The 17,773-nt window shown below is 50.8% G+C and overlaps 1 protein-coding gene across 2 annotated transcripts in view; it reads right to left on the reverse strand.

Annotated features, from left to right (window-relative positions):
• The window catches only part of ZNRF1 (zinc and ring finger 1), a 95,530-nt gene extending 78,460 nt beyond the window's left edge, over positions 1–17,070 (reverse strand). The window contains exon 1 of one of the 2 annotated variants that reach the window (XM_039503233.1): positions 16,130–17,070. In XM_039503233.1, coding sequence (XP_039359167.1) covers positions 16,130–16,550 — 421 coding nt within the window. In that variant the 5' untranslated portion in view covers positions 16,551–17,070. The remainder of the gene's footprint in view (positions 1–16,129) is intronic. The other variant, XM_039503232.1, reaches the window with a different exon arrangement.
• Positions 17,071–17,773: the final 703 nt, after the last annotated feature.

Raw genomic sequence — 17,773 nt, forward strand, 5'->3', positions numbered from 1 at the left:
GTCCATCCACATCATGCAGCTGCAATGATATTTTAGTTAGTTCCGAGCCCCAGCACCAGGCTAGTGGGCAGTGAAGCATGTCAGGGTTGAGTGCACCGGCAGGCCTGTGCACGGAGCCCAGCACTGGGCTAGCAGGGAGTGCTGTGCACAGGACTGGAGGAGCAAAGTGCGCTGCAGATCAGGATTGGGGGCACAGTGCTAAGTGGAGGAAGCATGCGCAGAGCTGGCCTGCATGCTAGGTCTGGCTCCAGCTCCTTCTGCCTCACTTTCAGGAAAGAGGCAGATTTTACATATATGGGAGATGGAGCCTCTGGCCACTCAAAGAGCAGCACAGGTGCTTTGTAGGAAATCTTGTCCCCTGGCCATCAGTGACGAACGTGATGTTGGACATACCAGCGAGGTGCCAATCTACAGCCAGCACTTCCACAGTACCATAGATACAAGCCTGCTTCTTCCGGATGCAGGGAAAGCATATGTTCCACATGCGCCGGGCAACAGCAACGCAATACGATACGATAGCACCCGATGGAGGGGCGGGATGAGGGACATACATACTCCTCACAGACGTGTCACCTTGCTGGTGCCCCATTCAGATGGCTGTTCTCCTGGGTTGTCAATCCCCAGTCTGCCCACTACACTCCACCATTTGTATTGTGGTTGTACCTCTTCAGTCCAATGGAGCCACACTGGCCAGATTCACACTCTGGCTTTGGAGCAGCACTGCCAGCTGATTTCCTGCCAGCTCTCTCAGCATGGGTAAGGCTGCTGGGAGGTGGCTTAGCTAAGCCTGGTTTTCAGGAGACACCCAGTACTGCAACAGAAGCCTCAGAAGTATGAAGCGCTTCTCCTCCTCCCAGGCAGGCGTGGAGGAGCTGTTCAGGGTCCCGCCTGCGACAGATCCACCAGTCTGAAGGTAGGGAGATGCTGCCTTGGTTAAAAAGCAGCAGCTGGCTGGCTACATAGCCAACGCAATACTTACTTGTAGGGTACGGTTACTGTTATTGTTCAAGCAACACTTGCAGCAGCTAAACCAACACTTTGCACATCTGTCACCAGGATCACTTTGCCCTTCTTTGTAATGGAAATCCCTTGCCGTCTCTCCCCCAAAACTCAGTGCACTGCAGTGCTTCTGCCAGAGCACCAGCCTATGCTCAAAATAAACACAGTCACAGATGCTGCTATTCCAGAGGGCAGAGATCTCACCACAAAACAGTACCTGATAGCAAGAAGCCTTGCTTGGGTCAGATGGCTTATTAGCTGCCTGCTGAATCACTATTAGAACCAATCCTCCAGATACAGCCCTGCCCTGCTGTTCCCATCTTGCCCTCTACAGCAGGGTTTCTCAAACAGGGGTCGCCGCTTGTGTAGGGAAAGCCCCTGGTGGGCTGGGCTGGTGTGTTTACCTGCCCCGTCCGCAGGTCCAGCTGGCCGCAGATTGCTGCTTCGGGCCAATGGGAGGTGCTGGAAGCGGAGCGGGCCAAGGGACGTACTGGCCGCCACTTCCAGCAGCCCCCATTGACCCGGAGCAGCAATCCGTGGCCAGGGCAGGTAAACACACCAGCCTGACCCGCCAGGGGCTTTCCCTACACAAGTGGCGACCCCTGTTTGAGAAACCCTGCTCTACAGCAATCACGGCTTCCTCCTAGGCCATCTTCTCTGTGCTACCTGAGCCCAAACCAAAGGGCCAGGAATCACATGCTGAAGCAGCCGGAGCTGAACAGGGATCAGAGATCCCCTTCCAAGCTTGTTTCGTTGGGTTTAGGATACCATTGTACTGTACCATCTATGGGTAATCTGCACCCTCCTTTTTTTGGGTGCCCAGGTTAGCAAATACCATTGTGTACGAAAATATAAAAAAAAAAAACCACACATACACAGAAGGAAGTATACAATTTAGTCGAAAAAGTGACCTACAAAAAAAAATGGTGAACAGTAACTATTCACAACGAGACAGACAAAAGCTGTAACTCATTGCAAATTGACCAAAGGACAATAGCTTAGAGGCAGAGAGATTAGAGTCAGAAAATAAACTGTGCCCAGATAGCACAGCAATATGGATATTACCTGTTTTTCAGGGCAGCAGGTTGGGAGGATGCACCACACATGGCTGAACTGATGCTCATCGAAGGAGCAAGGGGATTATGCCACTGGACAGCCGTCAAATGAAAAACGAAGGTGGGAGGGAGCTCAGTTTTTCCTAGTGGGGACAGTGCCTCCGGCAACTGGCAAGAGCTACAGAGCAGGGTAGAGTGCTCAGCCTGACCTGATCCCACACAAGTGCCAACTATAATATTAAAGAGTGGCCAAAAGCCAGTCCTGATTCGCACCGACTTTGTCTCCCCACCAGCCAGCATTTATTTAAGGGCTCTGCATCCAGAGCACCTGTGTGTGTTTGGTATTCGTGCCTCTTTCCCATCCTTGGCTAAGGGAAGTGCAGGCACTTTGATGAATGGTTTGAAAGGTTGGGCTAGTTCCTCTGCAGCATACTTCTGAGGAAAAGCTCCATCACTTCCCACAGAGAGACTCCAGCATGAATCACAGACACAGCCCCTCCTCCAGCCTTTAACAACTGCCTTTGTTCTCTCCCCAGAGGCATACCCAAGAGATTGTGCTATATCAGGACTGACCCATGGTCTTTGCTGACAGTAACAAATCCTCAATTTGAAGTGCAAAGATTTGAAAGCAGTCTTGCTTTGGGGATGGCAAGTAACACAAGCAAGGAACAGGGAAACATCCAGACATCGCAAAAGCCAAGGGTGAAATTCACTATAGGTCTTTAGTGCTGTTTATGGTGCAGGAGAAGGGCCCAAGATACACACAGGCATGGAAATGTCTTTGATACCAAGAGCCACAAGAATAAAGCAGGAAATAAAATGCTTTGACATTTCAACACTGACACTCCAGACAGCACAGCCTCCCACAAAGCAGAAGTGACCTCCTCATTACCGAGTCCACACGGCTCCAGCAGAGTGCCACTGGAGTGAGAAGGGTAGGTACAGCACTGGGAGCCACTAGCCAAAGACATATCAGCAACACCCCACACATCCAAGTGTCTTGGAATCAAGCTGGAACAATGCTCAGTTGGCAGTGACTGCTAGCCCAGTACACAAGAGGCAGGGGATGTGGCTGATGTTTCTGTCCATTCACACCAGGACCAATTCCCACCCCGCGCTGATGGGAAGTGGGGAGAATTTCACAGGCACAAATGGTCATGAGGTGCCTAATTCCCACTGGCTGTCCATGGGAGTTAGGCATCTACATCTGTCTCTGGAATTCTCCTCCTAAGCTCCTAGTGCAAAGCAAGCCCTCCCTGACCCTGACCACGGCTCTTGCACATATAACGGCAAACTGGAAATTCAGCGATTAGCTCCTTTATTAACAACACATGGGAATCAATGAGACTAGCCAGAAACAGGGGGCCTCAGACAGCAGGTTGCAGAGCAGCCACGCTTAAGGGCACAAGCCTGCAAAACACAGCAGGTGCCAACAAACAGCTGTTCAACCTGGACATTGGGTCACCATCTGGACTGTCCACAAGCCAGAAGAGACCCCACTGGAGTCACTGCCCCGTTCCAATTCAGTGTGGCCAGTGCATTTGTGTTTGAACATTTAGTGTATTTTAGTACTGCAGAAAATGGGACGAAGTAACAGCCTTAGAGCTCTGGGGCAGGAAGAACTTTGCTATCACACCCCAGACTACAGAGTCCTCACAGCTCTACCAACATCCTGCAGTCCTCACCGGACACCACCCTGCAATCCAGCCCTGTCCCTGCTCCCCTTCTGCACCCACCCAAAGAGTTCTGCCAATTCACTCCCATTTTGCCTCCAAGCTTTTTCTGCTCAGAGAATGGGCACCCCATTGGTTAGAGCAGCACTGGGAGAGGGGCCCAGTGTCTTCTAGAGAGCAGGAAAGACTAGTCTCCCCACTGACCAAAGGCACAGCCGTTAATCCACTAGGGCACTTAGCGATGGCCCCCCACTAGCCCACATGCCAAGCAGCCCATCCCTCTCAAGCTGTACCCAACAGAAGTGCTGCTGCCTTTGCCTATAGGTCCCAGACTGCTGAGAAGGGCTCCCCTTGTTTGAGGCCCACGGCATGCCATAAGAATCAAGCCAGTTAGAAACTGAATTGGGGAGAAGAGCCCAAAAGGGCAAAGAAAGAAAGGGTATTTAGAACGGATGGTCCCCAAGGAAGGCCCTCCAGAAACGCTCCTTTGTTAAACTGTTCCACGCTACGAAACCCCAAGTCTAATCTACCCCAGCCAGCCATGCAAGCCAGGGAGCCAACAAGGCCAGCAGGCTCGTTTTCATTCAGGTCAGTGGCCGCTGACGGAATGAGAGACCCAGCAGGCAGCCACAGTGGGGTGCCGGATCCTTAATGCCACTGCAGAGCTCATTAAACACCCTTAGCCCTGAACAACAATTATCCGGTTTCAGACATAGGCTGCTCTCACCTCACCCCACCGTACCCTTCTCCACTCCCCAGCCATCACTGGTGTCAATACCCTTGTTTGGAGACTCTCAACAAAAATTCACAGGCAGCTCAAGCTTCACACCTCTCGAGAGGGCAGAGTTACCAGATACAGGAACAAATGGCAGGGCAGCAAGAGACCCTGGAGGGCTTCCAGAGAGCGATGAAAAAGCTGGAGCGTGAGGCCACTCACTTGTAAGGGCTGAAACAAAGGGACCACATTACCTCTTTGTAACATGCCACGTGTCGCACAGTAGCTTCACTGTACTCCCAGCTTCCGCAGTCTGGAGTGAATGCAAGCCAGAGCTGGGCATGCACATCTGCGGCTATTGCCAGCACAGAGTGGCTACACAAAGCAGGCTGCTACGAAAGCTTTTCCACACTTCTCCCTCTGCCATGCTCCACAGACAAACCGCCTCTAAAAATAGCTGGCCATTCATTCACCACGCTCCTGCCCTTTCTGTCTGAAGCCAGGTAAGACTGGTTAAGTTGCACATGAAGAATATAATTAAATGCATCTACTCGCCTGGTTGTGCCAACACCTGTTCTTTCATTCCCTACTAAATTCAAGAACAAGCATTGAAATAAGTCCAATATTCTTATGAAACTATGATTACACACTCAAAGCAGTCCTGACAAGGAAGAATTATGGGTGTTGAGTGGGGTAGTGGTTCTCAACCAGGGGCAGTACATGGGGTCTTCCAGCTAGGTACATCAACTCATCTAGATATTTGCCTAGTTTTACAACAGGCTTTCATAAAAAGCACTAGCAAAGTCAGTACAAACTAAAATGTCATAAGACAATGACTTGTTCATACTGCTCTACATACACTATATCAGTGTTTCACAACTTGGAGTCTGCAACCCCCAACAGGGTCATGGGATGGGTTTGGAGAGGGTCACAAATGCAGAGCAGGTGTTAGAGGGTGGTGTTTGTGGGGGAGGGATCGCTCAGTGGTTTGAGCACTGGCCTGCTGAACCCAGGGTTGAGAGTTCAATCCTTGAGGGGGCCACTTAGGAATCTGGGGCAAAAATCAGTACTTGGCCCTGCTAGTGAAGGCAGGGGGCTGGATTCCATAACCTTTCAGGGTCCCTTCCAGTTCTAGGAGATAGGTATATCTCCATATATTATAAGCAGAGCAAATGACTGGGGCCCCCAAAAGCTAAATTACATGCTTCAGCCCCACAGGCAGCAGGGCTCAGACTTTGGCCCGGGGCTGAAATCAGACTCCTGAAAGGGGGACAATAGTCTGGAAAGATTGAGAGTCACTGGAGTGGGGGAAATACAGAATCCAGACTTTGGCATTTTCTGCTACTGGTACTAACCTTGCAACAGAGTAAAGATTTCCATCATTATTCTGAGCTTTTAGAGGACATGTCATTGTGGCCTCACCACAAGTCATGATCTCTAGAGGTGGCAGATAAACAGTTTACGAACCAGTCTCCTGGCTTAACGAAATTCATGCTGCGCTGTGGGACTATCTGCCAGAGTAGAGAGACAGAAAAGAAACCCCAATCATCACACTGTGGGGTTTGCTATTTGTTCCCTATCAGCAACTTCCACAGCAAGCCTGTCTCTGTATGCTCAAACCAGTTCCCAACCCGGCTAACTCAGGCTGGTAGCTATAGAACGTCATCATAAGGCAGAGTCTGGAATGCAAACTTGCCTAGCAATTGTGATGATGTATGAAGCAGAGCAGAACATAGCTCATTCTTCTGGGTCACTAGCAGCAAACCAAAGTGAGGTGGCCCAGGAGAAACCTTGGAAGCAGGTAAGTGCAGAAACAAGGGGATACTCAGAGTCTCCAGTTCAGAGCTCCGCATCAGCCTCTGTACCAGGCCTCCATGTTCCATACTGAGCTCAGTGCTCACAAGCCTGGTCTCCTGTCGAAATGTCTCCTCTGAACACAGGATGCAAAAGAGCGTGTTGGGGGTGGGACAATGCAAGTCACTCAGCAATGCCTGCCTGTGCTCGGCTGGAAGGAACCAAGGTAGCGTCTAGGATTGGGCCTGGCAACAGATCACTGCAAGCTCTCTTGCCAGCACACAGGTGAGCATTGGCACCTCTGCAAGCATTTAAAGGGTTGGCTGCTATGTGAGACAAGAGTTTTTAGCAAGCTGCAACAGGCTTTGGGGTCCCTTTTGGATTAATTAACGAACATGGAAATCCCTCCCTTTCACTGCAGCTCCTTTCAGATCCCCTACAAGTCACCGCGCTCTGCTCAGAGTAGCCCCATATGCCAGCGCTCCCTCAGAAGCACATCACACAGGAGTGTCTGCACAATCAAGTCACACAGGGTACTTCGACACTGCAGCTGCAAGCGAGCGAGCTGCTCAGCTTGGGCAGACAGCCTCGCAGTATAGCCAGCCATGTGCACTGGAGCTCAGACTCAGCTGGGCATGTAGATCCATGCTCAGGCAACTAGCCCAAGATGCCACTGGTGCCACAACATCCACACAGCTATTTTTAGTGTGCTAGCTCAAGCCCTGTCAGTAAGAGTCTGTGTACCTGTGAGTTCAATCCTTGAAGGGGCCATTTAGGGATCTGGGGCAAAAAAAATATCTGTCTGGGGATTGCTCTTGCTCTAAGCAGGGGGTTAAACTAGATGACCTCCTGAGGTCCCTTCCAACTCTGATACTCCATGATTTAGTTAACTGTTAGGGGGAGACAGATAGCTTTGTGGTTTCAGCATTGGCCTGCTAAACCCAGGGTTGTGAGCTCAATCCATGAGGGGGCCACTTAGGGATCTGGGGCAAAATCAGTACTTGGCCCTGCTAGTGAAGGCAGGGGGTCCTTCCAGTTCTATGAGATAGGTATATCTCCATATATTTATACCTTGGCTGGGAGGCTTCTGTACCCAGAGAAAGTGAGCAGCACTTTACACAGCCACTAACACAAGCAGATAATCAGTGGCTCCTGACCAGGATCATCTAGAGATCCTGATGGCTGCTACCTGAACTCCTGCATCTTCCAGTCTGTGCCCAGTGGATGCTGGCTACACAGGTGTCACCCGAGCTCTTGGATTATGGTTACTATCTCAAAATAGTGCAGAAGCAGCAAAGGTCCCAGCAGTCTCCTCTTGACAACATCCACTGCCACTGGTGCCTTGGACACAAGCTATGGCTCAGATGATGCCGAGCATCTTGCACTCCCTCTCTCTCGGCTAGGATCTGGGTGCTCAACACCTCACAGGACAAGCCCTCTGCACTGCAGGCACCAGCACTGGGAAGCTGTCCCGTTTCAAGGGAGGGGAGGGGAGGGGAGGGGAGGACTGGTGTTTCCTTTTAGTGTCACTCCCCCACACTCCACCCCGCAGGAAGCCTGCTAGGCCCCCTCCCACCCCACACTTCAGAGCAGCACAGGAAACCTGCAGGCTCTCTTGCTTTGCCCAAAGGAAGTGGTGTGCAACTGTAGTGTGTTTTTACAGCGGCCAGGCGACCATGACCACTGACTTCCTGCAGCTGCTCCCCATACCCCTGCTTGGCCCTCGAGCCCTGAAGACCTTCCTCTTTTCAGAGAGCCAGTTGGTCAGAAGAATTTGGAGGGGGACAGTGTGAGCAGACTAGCTACAGGCAAGGGACGGGATGGGGTTCACAGCACTGCACACTCCAGGCAGCCCAAGCACAGACTCCAGAGGAGGAAGGAGCAGACAGCCCATGAAACTCCTCCAGGCACATTCCAGAGACTGGGCCTGGTCACTCATGCTCTGGAAATTCCCAGGCACAAGGTCTGACAAACACAAACCGTTCTGACTGGCTCCCAGGCACAGCAGCAGCATGCCAGGGAGTGAGCAAGCTTCCAGAGTTACTTTGGCCCTCCAAAACTGGAGTTAGTGCAAGCCCCAGAAGCACCCGGCAGCAACCCATTCTGGGGCTTCTCTTTGATGATGCAGCCACATCAGCCCAAGAAGACAGCAAAGATACAAGAAAGTATTGCTTCCTGTGTTCCCCATTGCACTCCGATCTGACAACAGAGAAGGGACCCACTGCTTCTGTTCCGTGCTGCACTCTTCCAGACCCAGTCTCCCCGCAGCAAAGGGGCAACTTCTACTGCCACCAACACTTACTGGCATTCGTCTCTTTTGAAGTCACTTTCAAAGAAGAGGAGTATATTAGCAGTTAGAGCAGGGAACTTGAGTCAGGGCTCCTGGGTTCTACTCTCAGCTCAGCCATTACCTGTGCTATTGTGGGCAACCTATTTCACCTCTCCCTTTGCAGCTCCCGCATCTGTTAGACAGGGTTAAATCCTGCTAACCTACCTCACAAGGGAGTTGGGGCCTAATTCTGACAACACTTATATCCGGGTAACTCAAGAGTAAACCCATGGACCCCAGTGGAGTGGCAGACATCTTGCCTGCAGTATTTTAAGGAAAGCCAGTCCTTGGGCTGTCTGTTTTACAATGTTCCTCTAGCCTCTCTTTCATGTGGTTTTCAGCAGGTGAGTTAAGATTGAAGTCTCTTGTGCATTACTCATGAGCCTCTGATCAGAGATGTTGGCTCAAATCCAGTGAGAAAAACTGGTGCATATTTGTTCTAGCAAAGGGGAAAAAAGACCTCACATTGTTTATTGGACACATGTGGAGGCTACCACAAGTTAATGGCGGGTTAATTAGCCCTATCTTGTGGTAGCCCACTTGGCTACTATGGTGCCAAGAGATTTGTTCCCCATCTCAGAGGTATTCATTAAGTGAGCTCTCTACAGCCTGTCTGGTTTGGCACAGAGGAAACAAGATCTGTGGGAAAAGGCACTTTCTTCCAGTATTCAGAGTAGCAGCCGTGTTAGTCTGTATCCACAAAAAGTACAGGAGTACTTGTGGCACCTTAGAGACTAACAAATTTATTTGAGCATAAGCTTTCGTGGGCACTGCATGCATCCGATGAAGTGGGCTATAGCCCACGAAAGCTTATGCTCAAATACATTTGTTAATCTCTATGGTGCCCCAAGTACTCCTGTCCTTCAAGTATTGAAATACATGTTCCCCGTGTAACTGTATTTCCTCCTATTATTTAGTCTCATCTCCTCACTGAAGATGCTTGCGTTTGACTGACTCACAGAGCAATGAATGAGACACACAAACCCTAACAGCACATTAATAAATAAGCGATATGTGAAAAGCCTTTACAGCATTTCCAGGCAGTGGAACATAAACAAAACAAGCCTGGAATAAGTCTACTTCATGGACAGGGAAGAGGGTTGGTCAAATCTCTGGTAAGCATGACTGGAGCGTGTGTGGGGTGGGATGAATATGAAAATCTCTGTATGTAGGGAAAACATGGAATTTAGGAGAGAAACATGAACCAACCAAATCAAATCCAGCAACATGTGAAGTTAGCGCCCTCCTCCTCCTCCGTGGGCTCAGCAAAAAGGCCAAGGGACCATCTCCAGGGCAGCAGCAAGACTTACTGGCCAGCAACACAGAGGAAGCTAGCTCTGCCCTGCCACTCCCAGTGCTGTAAGCTAGTCTGGAAAGAGAAGATTCCGGTCTCCAACACAGATAATCCACTGTGAACTTCACACACCATGTCAGCATCAAGTTAGACACCCTAACAACCGTGCCATCCCTGATCCACACACAAGAGAACTATGGGGGAAGGAAGAGAGTGACAAAGCAGTGCAGCCCAGCCAGCAGGGCTGAGCTGAGAGAAAGGATGCACTAGGACGTGGTTTTGTGGTGGGGCAGAGCTGTTGTAGAGGGAGAATCAAAGGTCTTGACCCACCCCCAAGTACAGTCCCCATGGCCAGGTTGGAGATCAGACCTATAAGCCCCAACAGATAGCTAGCAAGAGTAACAGGCACCATGCTAATGTCTGGGGGACTGTATCTGGGCCACTGTACATTTCCACTAATAAAGATGAATTCCTGGTGGTGACTGCCTCCCGACTTGGAGACACTCTTCTCTAACTTTGGCTGTGGAGGCTGAGGGGGCCAGCAGAGGGAGAGGACGAGTGGTTGTATTTATGTACTGGAGATCTGTACAAGACAACCAAAACAGCTGCATTCTGCGCTTGTCAGCAACTTGCTGACCGGCAAGTCAGAAGGAAGCTCTCTTTCTGTGACTGGGCTGGTTTCAGGTCTTGAGTCAGAGGGTTCAAATGCAGACCATGATCTTGGAATAAGGTCACTCAGCAGCTACGAGAAAGCTCTGGGACCTCAGGCCCCACCACATCCAAGTTCTACTACTACAGCTCATCATCCTATGCCTCCTCTCTAGCTGGAGGGAGCAGGACTAGAGGAAGGATATGCTCTTCCAACACAGACACACACAAGCTGGGACTCTCAGCTTGCCTTCTGAAGAGCCAACCAAAAACAGATACATGTTCCTTTGCAAGACGACTAGAATCGGCAGCTTCCTGGATGTTGGGCTTTCTACCAAACCTGCCACCACCCTGATCTTGGTTTGTCGCCTCCAGACGCCCACTCTCAGATGTGCATAGTGCACATCTGTAGCCCCTCTGTGCAGGGGTGGGAGAAGCAGCAGAGAACCCATTGGTTCACTTTGCAAATACAGGATGGAGACTGTCACAGCAAGAATGGGTTTAAATCGCTCAACTGCTTTTAAGACAACATTTAAGACAACAGTTTAACCACACATAATGTGCGTCCCATCAGAGCTGATGCACAGAAAACTTATGATACTCCTACAAGACACAGCAAACCAAAACACAAATGGCTGGGCATTTCCTGAGATCAGCAGAGGACTATCATATAAAGTGATCTGGCTTTTCAAAGAGCTTCAGACCTTCAAGGACTGGGAACTCTGAGGCTGCTGCTGGTGGACTTTCCAGGTACATTTAGGGTATTTACATCTTGTACAATTTTCACAACCTCCTGTGATGAAGCTGTGCGTGGGGTCAGCATGACATGGATTGAGGTACGCATGCCTAAACAAGGCTGGGGATATGTCAGCCAGCCATGCGTTCCTCATTTTACTGTGGCCCTTCATAATTATATATTAGCACTGGCTTCTGTGAAAAGGCCTAGAGGAGTTATTCCCTGCCATTTGTTCTCCCCAACAAAAAAAAAAAAAAAAAACCAAACAAATCATCCCCTACTCTCTATCTTATGAAGAGACAACATCCTAAAAGCAAATCCACATGTTATCAGACACTTTGTGGCCTCCAATCAAATGAAGCATAAGAAAAGCCATGACCACCAAATAAGACCATGACTTTCCAATCACAGCTCCAGTTAAAAGGACAACTACAGTTAACTGGGGAGCTAGACACCCCACCCCCCACCCCCAAGGAAACCCTCTCAGTAAGCAAAATTCATTTAAGTAAACAATGGAGACTCCTTCCCTAAGGAGAGGACACGCAGTCTGACAGGAAACACTAACCAACCAGGGTGGTTTTATAGAATCATTCTGTCTGCAGTCTCTTCACATCTCTCCTTGGAAGATCTAGAGGCTAAGAGGTAGTATTGTTCCTGTGTCACTGTACCCGAGAAATAGCAGTACAAGAGAGGCAGCTGTTCAGTAAACATAGCTTGTCTCTTCTGAGGAGTATGCAGAGTGCCTAGCACAAGGAGACTCTGATCTCATTTGATGCCTCTTGACACTGCTGCAATATAAATAAGATCCTCAGACAATCAGTTGTGTTCTGCAAGCAGGGAACATCCTCTAAAGGTTCCTCCTTGCAGAAGGAGATTAAAATCTATTCTAACAAAGGACCAAGTGCATTTAGGACCGAAACGTATGGACTCCGAATGCAGTTCGATGTATCCGGGGCAGCTAGGGATTTTGCCGCCCCAAGCACAGCAGGCAGGCTGCCTTCGGCGGCTTGCCTGCAGGAGGTCCACCAAAGCCGCGGGACCAGTGGACCCTCCGCAGGCAAGCCCCCGGAGGCAGCCTGCCTGCCGCCCTCGCGGCGCTGGCAGAGCGCCCCCCACGACTTGCCACCCCAAGCACACGCTTGGCATGCTGGGGCCTGGAGCCGCCCCTGGATGTATCTACAACTCTCGCTGTTCTCATTCTCAAGTTTCCCTAACAAATGAATGGTATAGTCATCCAAGCCAATATCAAGGCTTCTCTTCATTTACCAATGCTTTGTTGTTTCAGCATTTTACTGTGGCTAATAGGGAGTGGTTTAGCTCCCGGCAGCAGTGGGACTACAGAGGAAGAGGGACTGCAGAGGATGATCTATTGTAGTGTATTGAATTCCCCCCACACACACACCATTCTACCCATGGACAACAAAAGGCTACTGTAGACACATAGCTTGCTTCCCCCTCCCTCAAACTGCTCCTCTACAAAATTCCCCACAGACATGCCTGCACACGGAAGACATGGGAGGTGAATACCAAAAAAGAAAAAAAAAAAATCAGACAAGTTTCCAGAATTATTAGTTTTTTGTGCTTCTGTTTTCTCCTCTTATCAGTGGCACGGGGGCACCACCACATGAAGGGTTATTGACTTAGGCCACACAGTGCAATGCACTTCTTAGAGCAAACCCACAACATCCTACAGGACCCTGAAGCAGACACCAGAGAAACCAAGTGCCTAGGGTTTCACACAGACAGCAAAGCATTTTATATGCAATTTTTAGAGGGCAGTAGTAAACACAATAGTAACAACAATGCGACAGTGATACATATGGCCTAAAATGGAACAACTCAAGGCTATTTGATCTAGACTTTGCTGACGACATCGCTCTTATCAGTGAAGATGCCAACGGACTACAAAAAACATACAAGCCAAGTAAAAAGTAATAGAGAAGATACGTTTGAGATACAACGCAAAGAAATGTAAAGGCATGTTAATAGGGATAGGGACTGAAATCAAAACTGAAGAAGAGAAGGTGGACAATTTTACATATCTTGGAAGTTCTATCAGCCAAGATGGTAATATAGACTTTAAGGTCAGAAGGGACTATTACAATCATCTAGTCTGACCTCCTGCACAATGCAGGCCACAGAATCTCACCCAGCCACTACTGTAACAAACCCCTAACCTATGTCTGAGTTATTGAAGTCCTCAAATCATGGTTTAAAGACCTCAAGGTGCAGAGAATCCTCCAGCAAGTGACCCGTGCCCCATGCTGCAGAAGGCGGCAAAAAACTGCCCTGGAGAAAAATTCCTTCCCGACCCCAAAGATGGTGATCAGTAAAACCCTGAGCATGTGGGCAAGACTCACCAACCAGCACCCAGTAAAGAATTCTCTGTAGTAACTCAGATCCCACCCCATCTAACATCCCATCACAGATCACTGGGCATACTTACCTGCTAATAATCGAAGATCAATACTAGTTCCAAGGAAAGAAGAAGAAGTGGGGAGGCAAATGCTGCATTTGGAAGACTGAAAAACATCCCCCTCAAGACAAAACTGAATGTGTACAAAGCAATTGTTATTGCCATAACATACAGCAGTGAGACATGGCAACTTATGAAGAGACACGCAAAAGCTGGATGCATTTCATCACAAATGTCTGATAAGAATATTGGGAACAACATATAGAGATAGGAAGATGAGTGAAGAAGTCAGAAAAATTACTGGAAAAGGTACCCTCTCACAAATAATCTACAAATGACGACATCAGTGGCTGGGACACGTGCTGAGAATGGAAAAAGAATGCTTACCAAATACTGCCCTTGAATGAAAGCCAGAAAACGCAAGAAGAAAGAGAAGACGACCGCAAGTAACATGAAAACTAACAGTTCTGAATGACATCAAGCACCTCAACCTGAAATATGAAGATTTGGAGAGAAGGGCAGTTGACAGGCAAGGATGGCAAATGTGAGTAAGCACAGCGTGCAGCAAAGCACAGGATGGACTAAGGTCTAAGTAAGAGCACAAACTTTCACTAATTCACACTAACAACTGGGAGACCCAGGAGGTTTTTTTAAATCCATTTTTCAAATTAGCTAGTAAGCGAGAAAACATTTCAAAAGCTCAGATTCTGTCTCTCAGAAAGATACTCTGAGAATGGTACTTAGCTCTAACTGAACTAGTGTCGTCACATACAGAGAATGCTATCAAGAATACTGTAGAATATTCTGTATAATGAAGCCTTAGGAATACAAGGCCTACAGTACCATCTCTGCAATAAAAATCTTTGCTGGGAGGTGCAAATCAGTAAGATTCTACTGCAACAATGATACTTCGAACTTCTGTAGCAGCTTTCAGGAGATCACAAAATGCCTTACAGAAGTATCTTCTTTTTAAAAACAGAGATGGAAACTGAGGCAGACACAGATGATGTGTCTTGCACAATGTCACACGGCAAGGCAGCTAGGAACAGACCCCAGGAGTCCTAACTCCCAATCCTGTGCTCCAGCTACTTGACTTAACCCAGATAATCAGGCAGGCAGTAAACAGCAGTAACTGTGCTTGTGGCACTCTGCAATGTAGGATTTAACTCAGGACACCAGACAGCATCTATCTGAGTGGCTGCAGCAACCCCTATGGATTGGGAGGAGTGGGAAGCAAGTCCTATGAGTCTTGCTTTGTACTCAATTCCCCTCTACGTTTTGCTCCCTAGTCTCAAGCCCCTTTTGAAATGAGGCATTTTCCCAAGATGTACAGAGATTTCCAGAACCATGTCACATAACAAGAACATTTACAATATTCAGGAAGGGGGCGGAGGGAGAGAGAAGTCCCAGACTATTCCAGGAAACAAGACAACATCCCTGAAATGACTTCATAGCAGGGAGGACTCCCACCTCTTCCCCGTCCCAGGTCAGAGACAATCCCACTGCGAGAGCCAGGTTCTTTCCACCCAGCCCAGCCAACGGAATGGTTCAAGAGTGGAGGTCAGGAACGGGGAAGGGAGCTTCTTCCCTCCCCTCAGCCTAGCATATTTCCTGTAGCAGCACCCAACTGGCTCCCTAGCCTAGTCAAGTAGGCCAAAGAAGCCATTTTCTCTTTCTCTCCACTTGCTCGAGGGCATCATGACCATACCAGATAGTTGGATGGGAAACCCCCTTTGGCCTCTTCCTGGCCTTTTATCAGAAGAAATGAGAAATTCCTACTTCTCCTTTACTGAGGTCCTTGTGACCCTCTCTTCTCCTTCCTCTTTTCTGAGGACATCTGGACAATAAGGACTGTAACCAACCCCCTTTCACATACAATACCAAAACCCATTTCAATCCTTCCAAGTCAATGGCTGGAACTGTAGTGAGTTTACAGCAGCCTCAGCCCACTTTTGTCAGTTGCTAGACCCCCACTTGACACTTTTAAAAGGCAGATCAATATCCTTTCTCCAGGGAGCCTCCCCCTTTCTCCTTCCATGAGACAGACCACAAGAATTAATGCCAGCCTCAACTCTTACACCAGGCACTCTGGGGAGCTAAAGGGCAGGCATTGCCCTGAGTCAGTTGTGGCCCATGTGCAGTTCTATAACCCAGCAAACCAGTGGGGACAGGTCCCAGCCACCGATCATCTACCTTGGGGAGAGCCCCTGGGGCCCAACCTCTCCAAATTAAAAAGCGTGGCTGCAATCTGCTCCTTTCCAGGTAACTCCCATGTGCCCCTCGGACCCCCAGTGAGTTCCAGCGGGTCCCCCGTTTCCTTACACAAGCCAGAAAGCCAACTGGATAACCCCCCCACTTCCGGTTTCCATTGCCGAGGCAGGAGGAGACTGGGGAGCCTGCCCCTAGGAAGCCCAATCCCCGAACCCAGCCCGGCCGCGCCCCGCGTCTCCCCGCCGGCCACGGGACTCACCGCTGTGCGCGCTGAACCAGCGGGGCGCGATGTGCAGGGGCAGCGCGTCGGCTAGCGAGGCTCGCGGGCCCAGGTACAGCATCCCGTCTCCATGGCGACCGCCTCCCGTCTCCTGGTAACCATTGCCGTGGGCGTAGGTGGAGTCTGCGCCCGAGCCGCCGCCCGGGGCCCGCTCGGGGTCGCCCGCCGCCCGGGCCGCCGCGGCGTAGAGGCCGAAGGGGACCCCGCCGGCCGCGCTCGGGTCCATGCCCATGCCAGCCACCGAGCTGACGGAGCGGCTGCGCAGCCCCATGGCGCCGCCGCCGGCCCGGTAGTGACCGAAGTGGGGCGCCCCCCCGGGCGGGGGCACGGCGCTGTCGTCGGTGGAGACCCCCGGGAAGGGCCCCCGCGAGCGGGCCGCGGTGCTCTGCTTGCCGCCCATGGGCAGGCCCGGCCCGGCCCGCCGCCGCCCGAACGAGAGCGCTCAGCACCGAGCCCCTACAGACACCCCCGCGGCGGGGGGAAGGGAGGCTGACGAAAAGGGAGAAGGCGGGGACGGCAAACTAGGAATTAAAATTCACCCGCGCCTCCGGCATGTTCCCCCGCCAGGTCCCGAGAGGCCCCCAGCCGCTCAGCCACAGCCGGGGGGAGTGAGGGAGGGTCCGCCCACCTGGCTGCGGGCCGGGGGGAACAGCAGGCCAGGGCCGCCCGCCCGCCTGGCTGGCGGCAGGGCCGGGACTCGGCTAGCAGCCCGCAGAGACGATCTGCGCCCGCTGCTCCACGCCGAGGCGGCAGCGCTGCCGGAGCCCGCAGCGAGGCTGGCTCAGCCTCCGGCCGGCTCAGGCCCGCAGGGGACCTTGTCCATGGAGCGGAGCCTCCCGCCGCTCAGCCTAGCAGCCCGCTCGCCTCCGCCCCGGGCCGTTCTCTCCAGCAGCACCTCGCTGCTGGGGCCAGCGGAGACAATAGAGGCTGCCAGGACGCATGCGCCACGGTTGCTCCGCCCCCGCAGTCTGCATTAACCCCTTCACTGCCAGCCCCCGCACCGCCGGCTGGGCTCCCTCGGCGCAGGGGGGCAGGAGAGGTGGGGGTGGGGGGACCGAGGAGTTAGGTGGGGATTAGCGATGCGCTCTCAGGAAGGCGAGGCCCTACTTTCCCCTGCAGCTGGGAAATGCCCCTGCTTCCAGACCCTACCTGAAAGCTCCCCCCAGGGCTCACACTTCGACTCACCACATCAGTGCTACCAACAAAGGGGAGCATAGACTCATCGCTGTGTGTTGAGGGTGGACAGTGTTATGTGCTGGAAAAGCCGCAAGCCTCTGCTGCTAATTATAATGATGTGTGAAGCGCTGACAGTGTGCTAAGTGTGCTATTATGGTGGAACAGTCGTGGGACCATAGTTAAGGTTGCATCATAGACTTCAGTTTATTATTAATTTCACAGTAATGCCTAGAGCCCTTGGCAGACATAGGGATCCATTGTGCTAGGCACTGTACAGACATATAATACAAGACAGTTTCTGTCCCAAAATGCTTACAACATTCAAACGGGACAAAGCAAAGATTAATATCTACATTTGAAAGTTGGGAAGCTGAAGCAAAAAAACAAATTAGTGGCTTTACTTGTGAGTGGCCTGGTTCACTGACTTCATTAGAACTAGCAAAGAAT

The sequence above is a fragment of the Mauremys reevesii genome, linkage group 16, assembly GCF_016161935.1.
Source record: "Mauremys reevesii isolate NIE-2019 linkage group 16, ASM1616193v1, whole genome shotgun sequence".
Lineage (NCBI taxonomy): Eukaryota > Metazoa > Chordata > Testudines > Geoemydidae > Mauremys > Mauremys reevesii.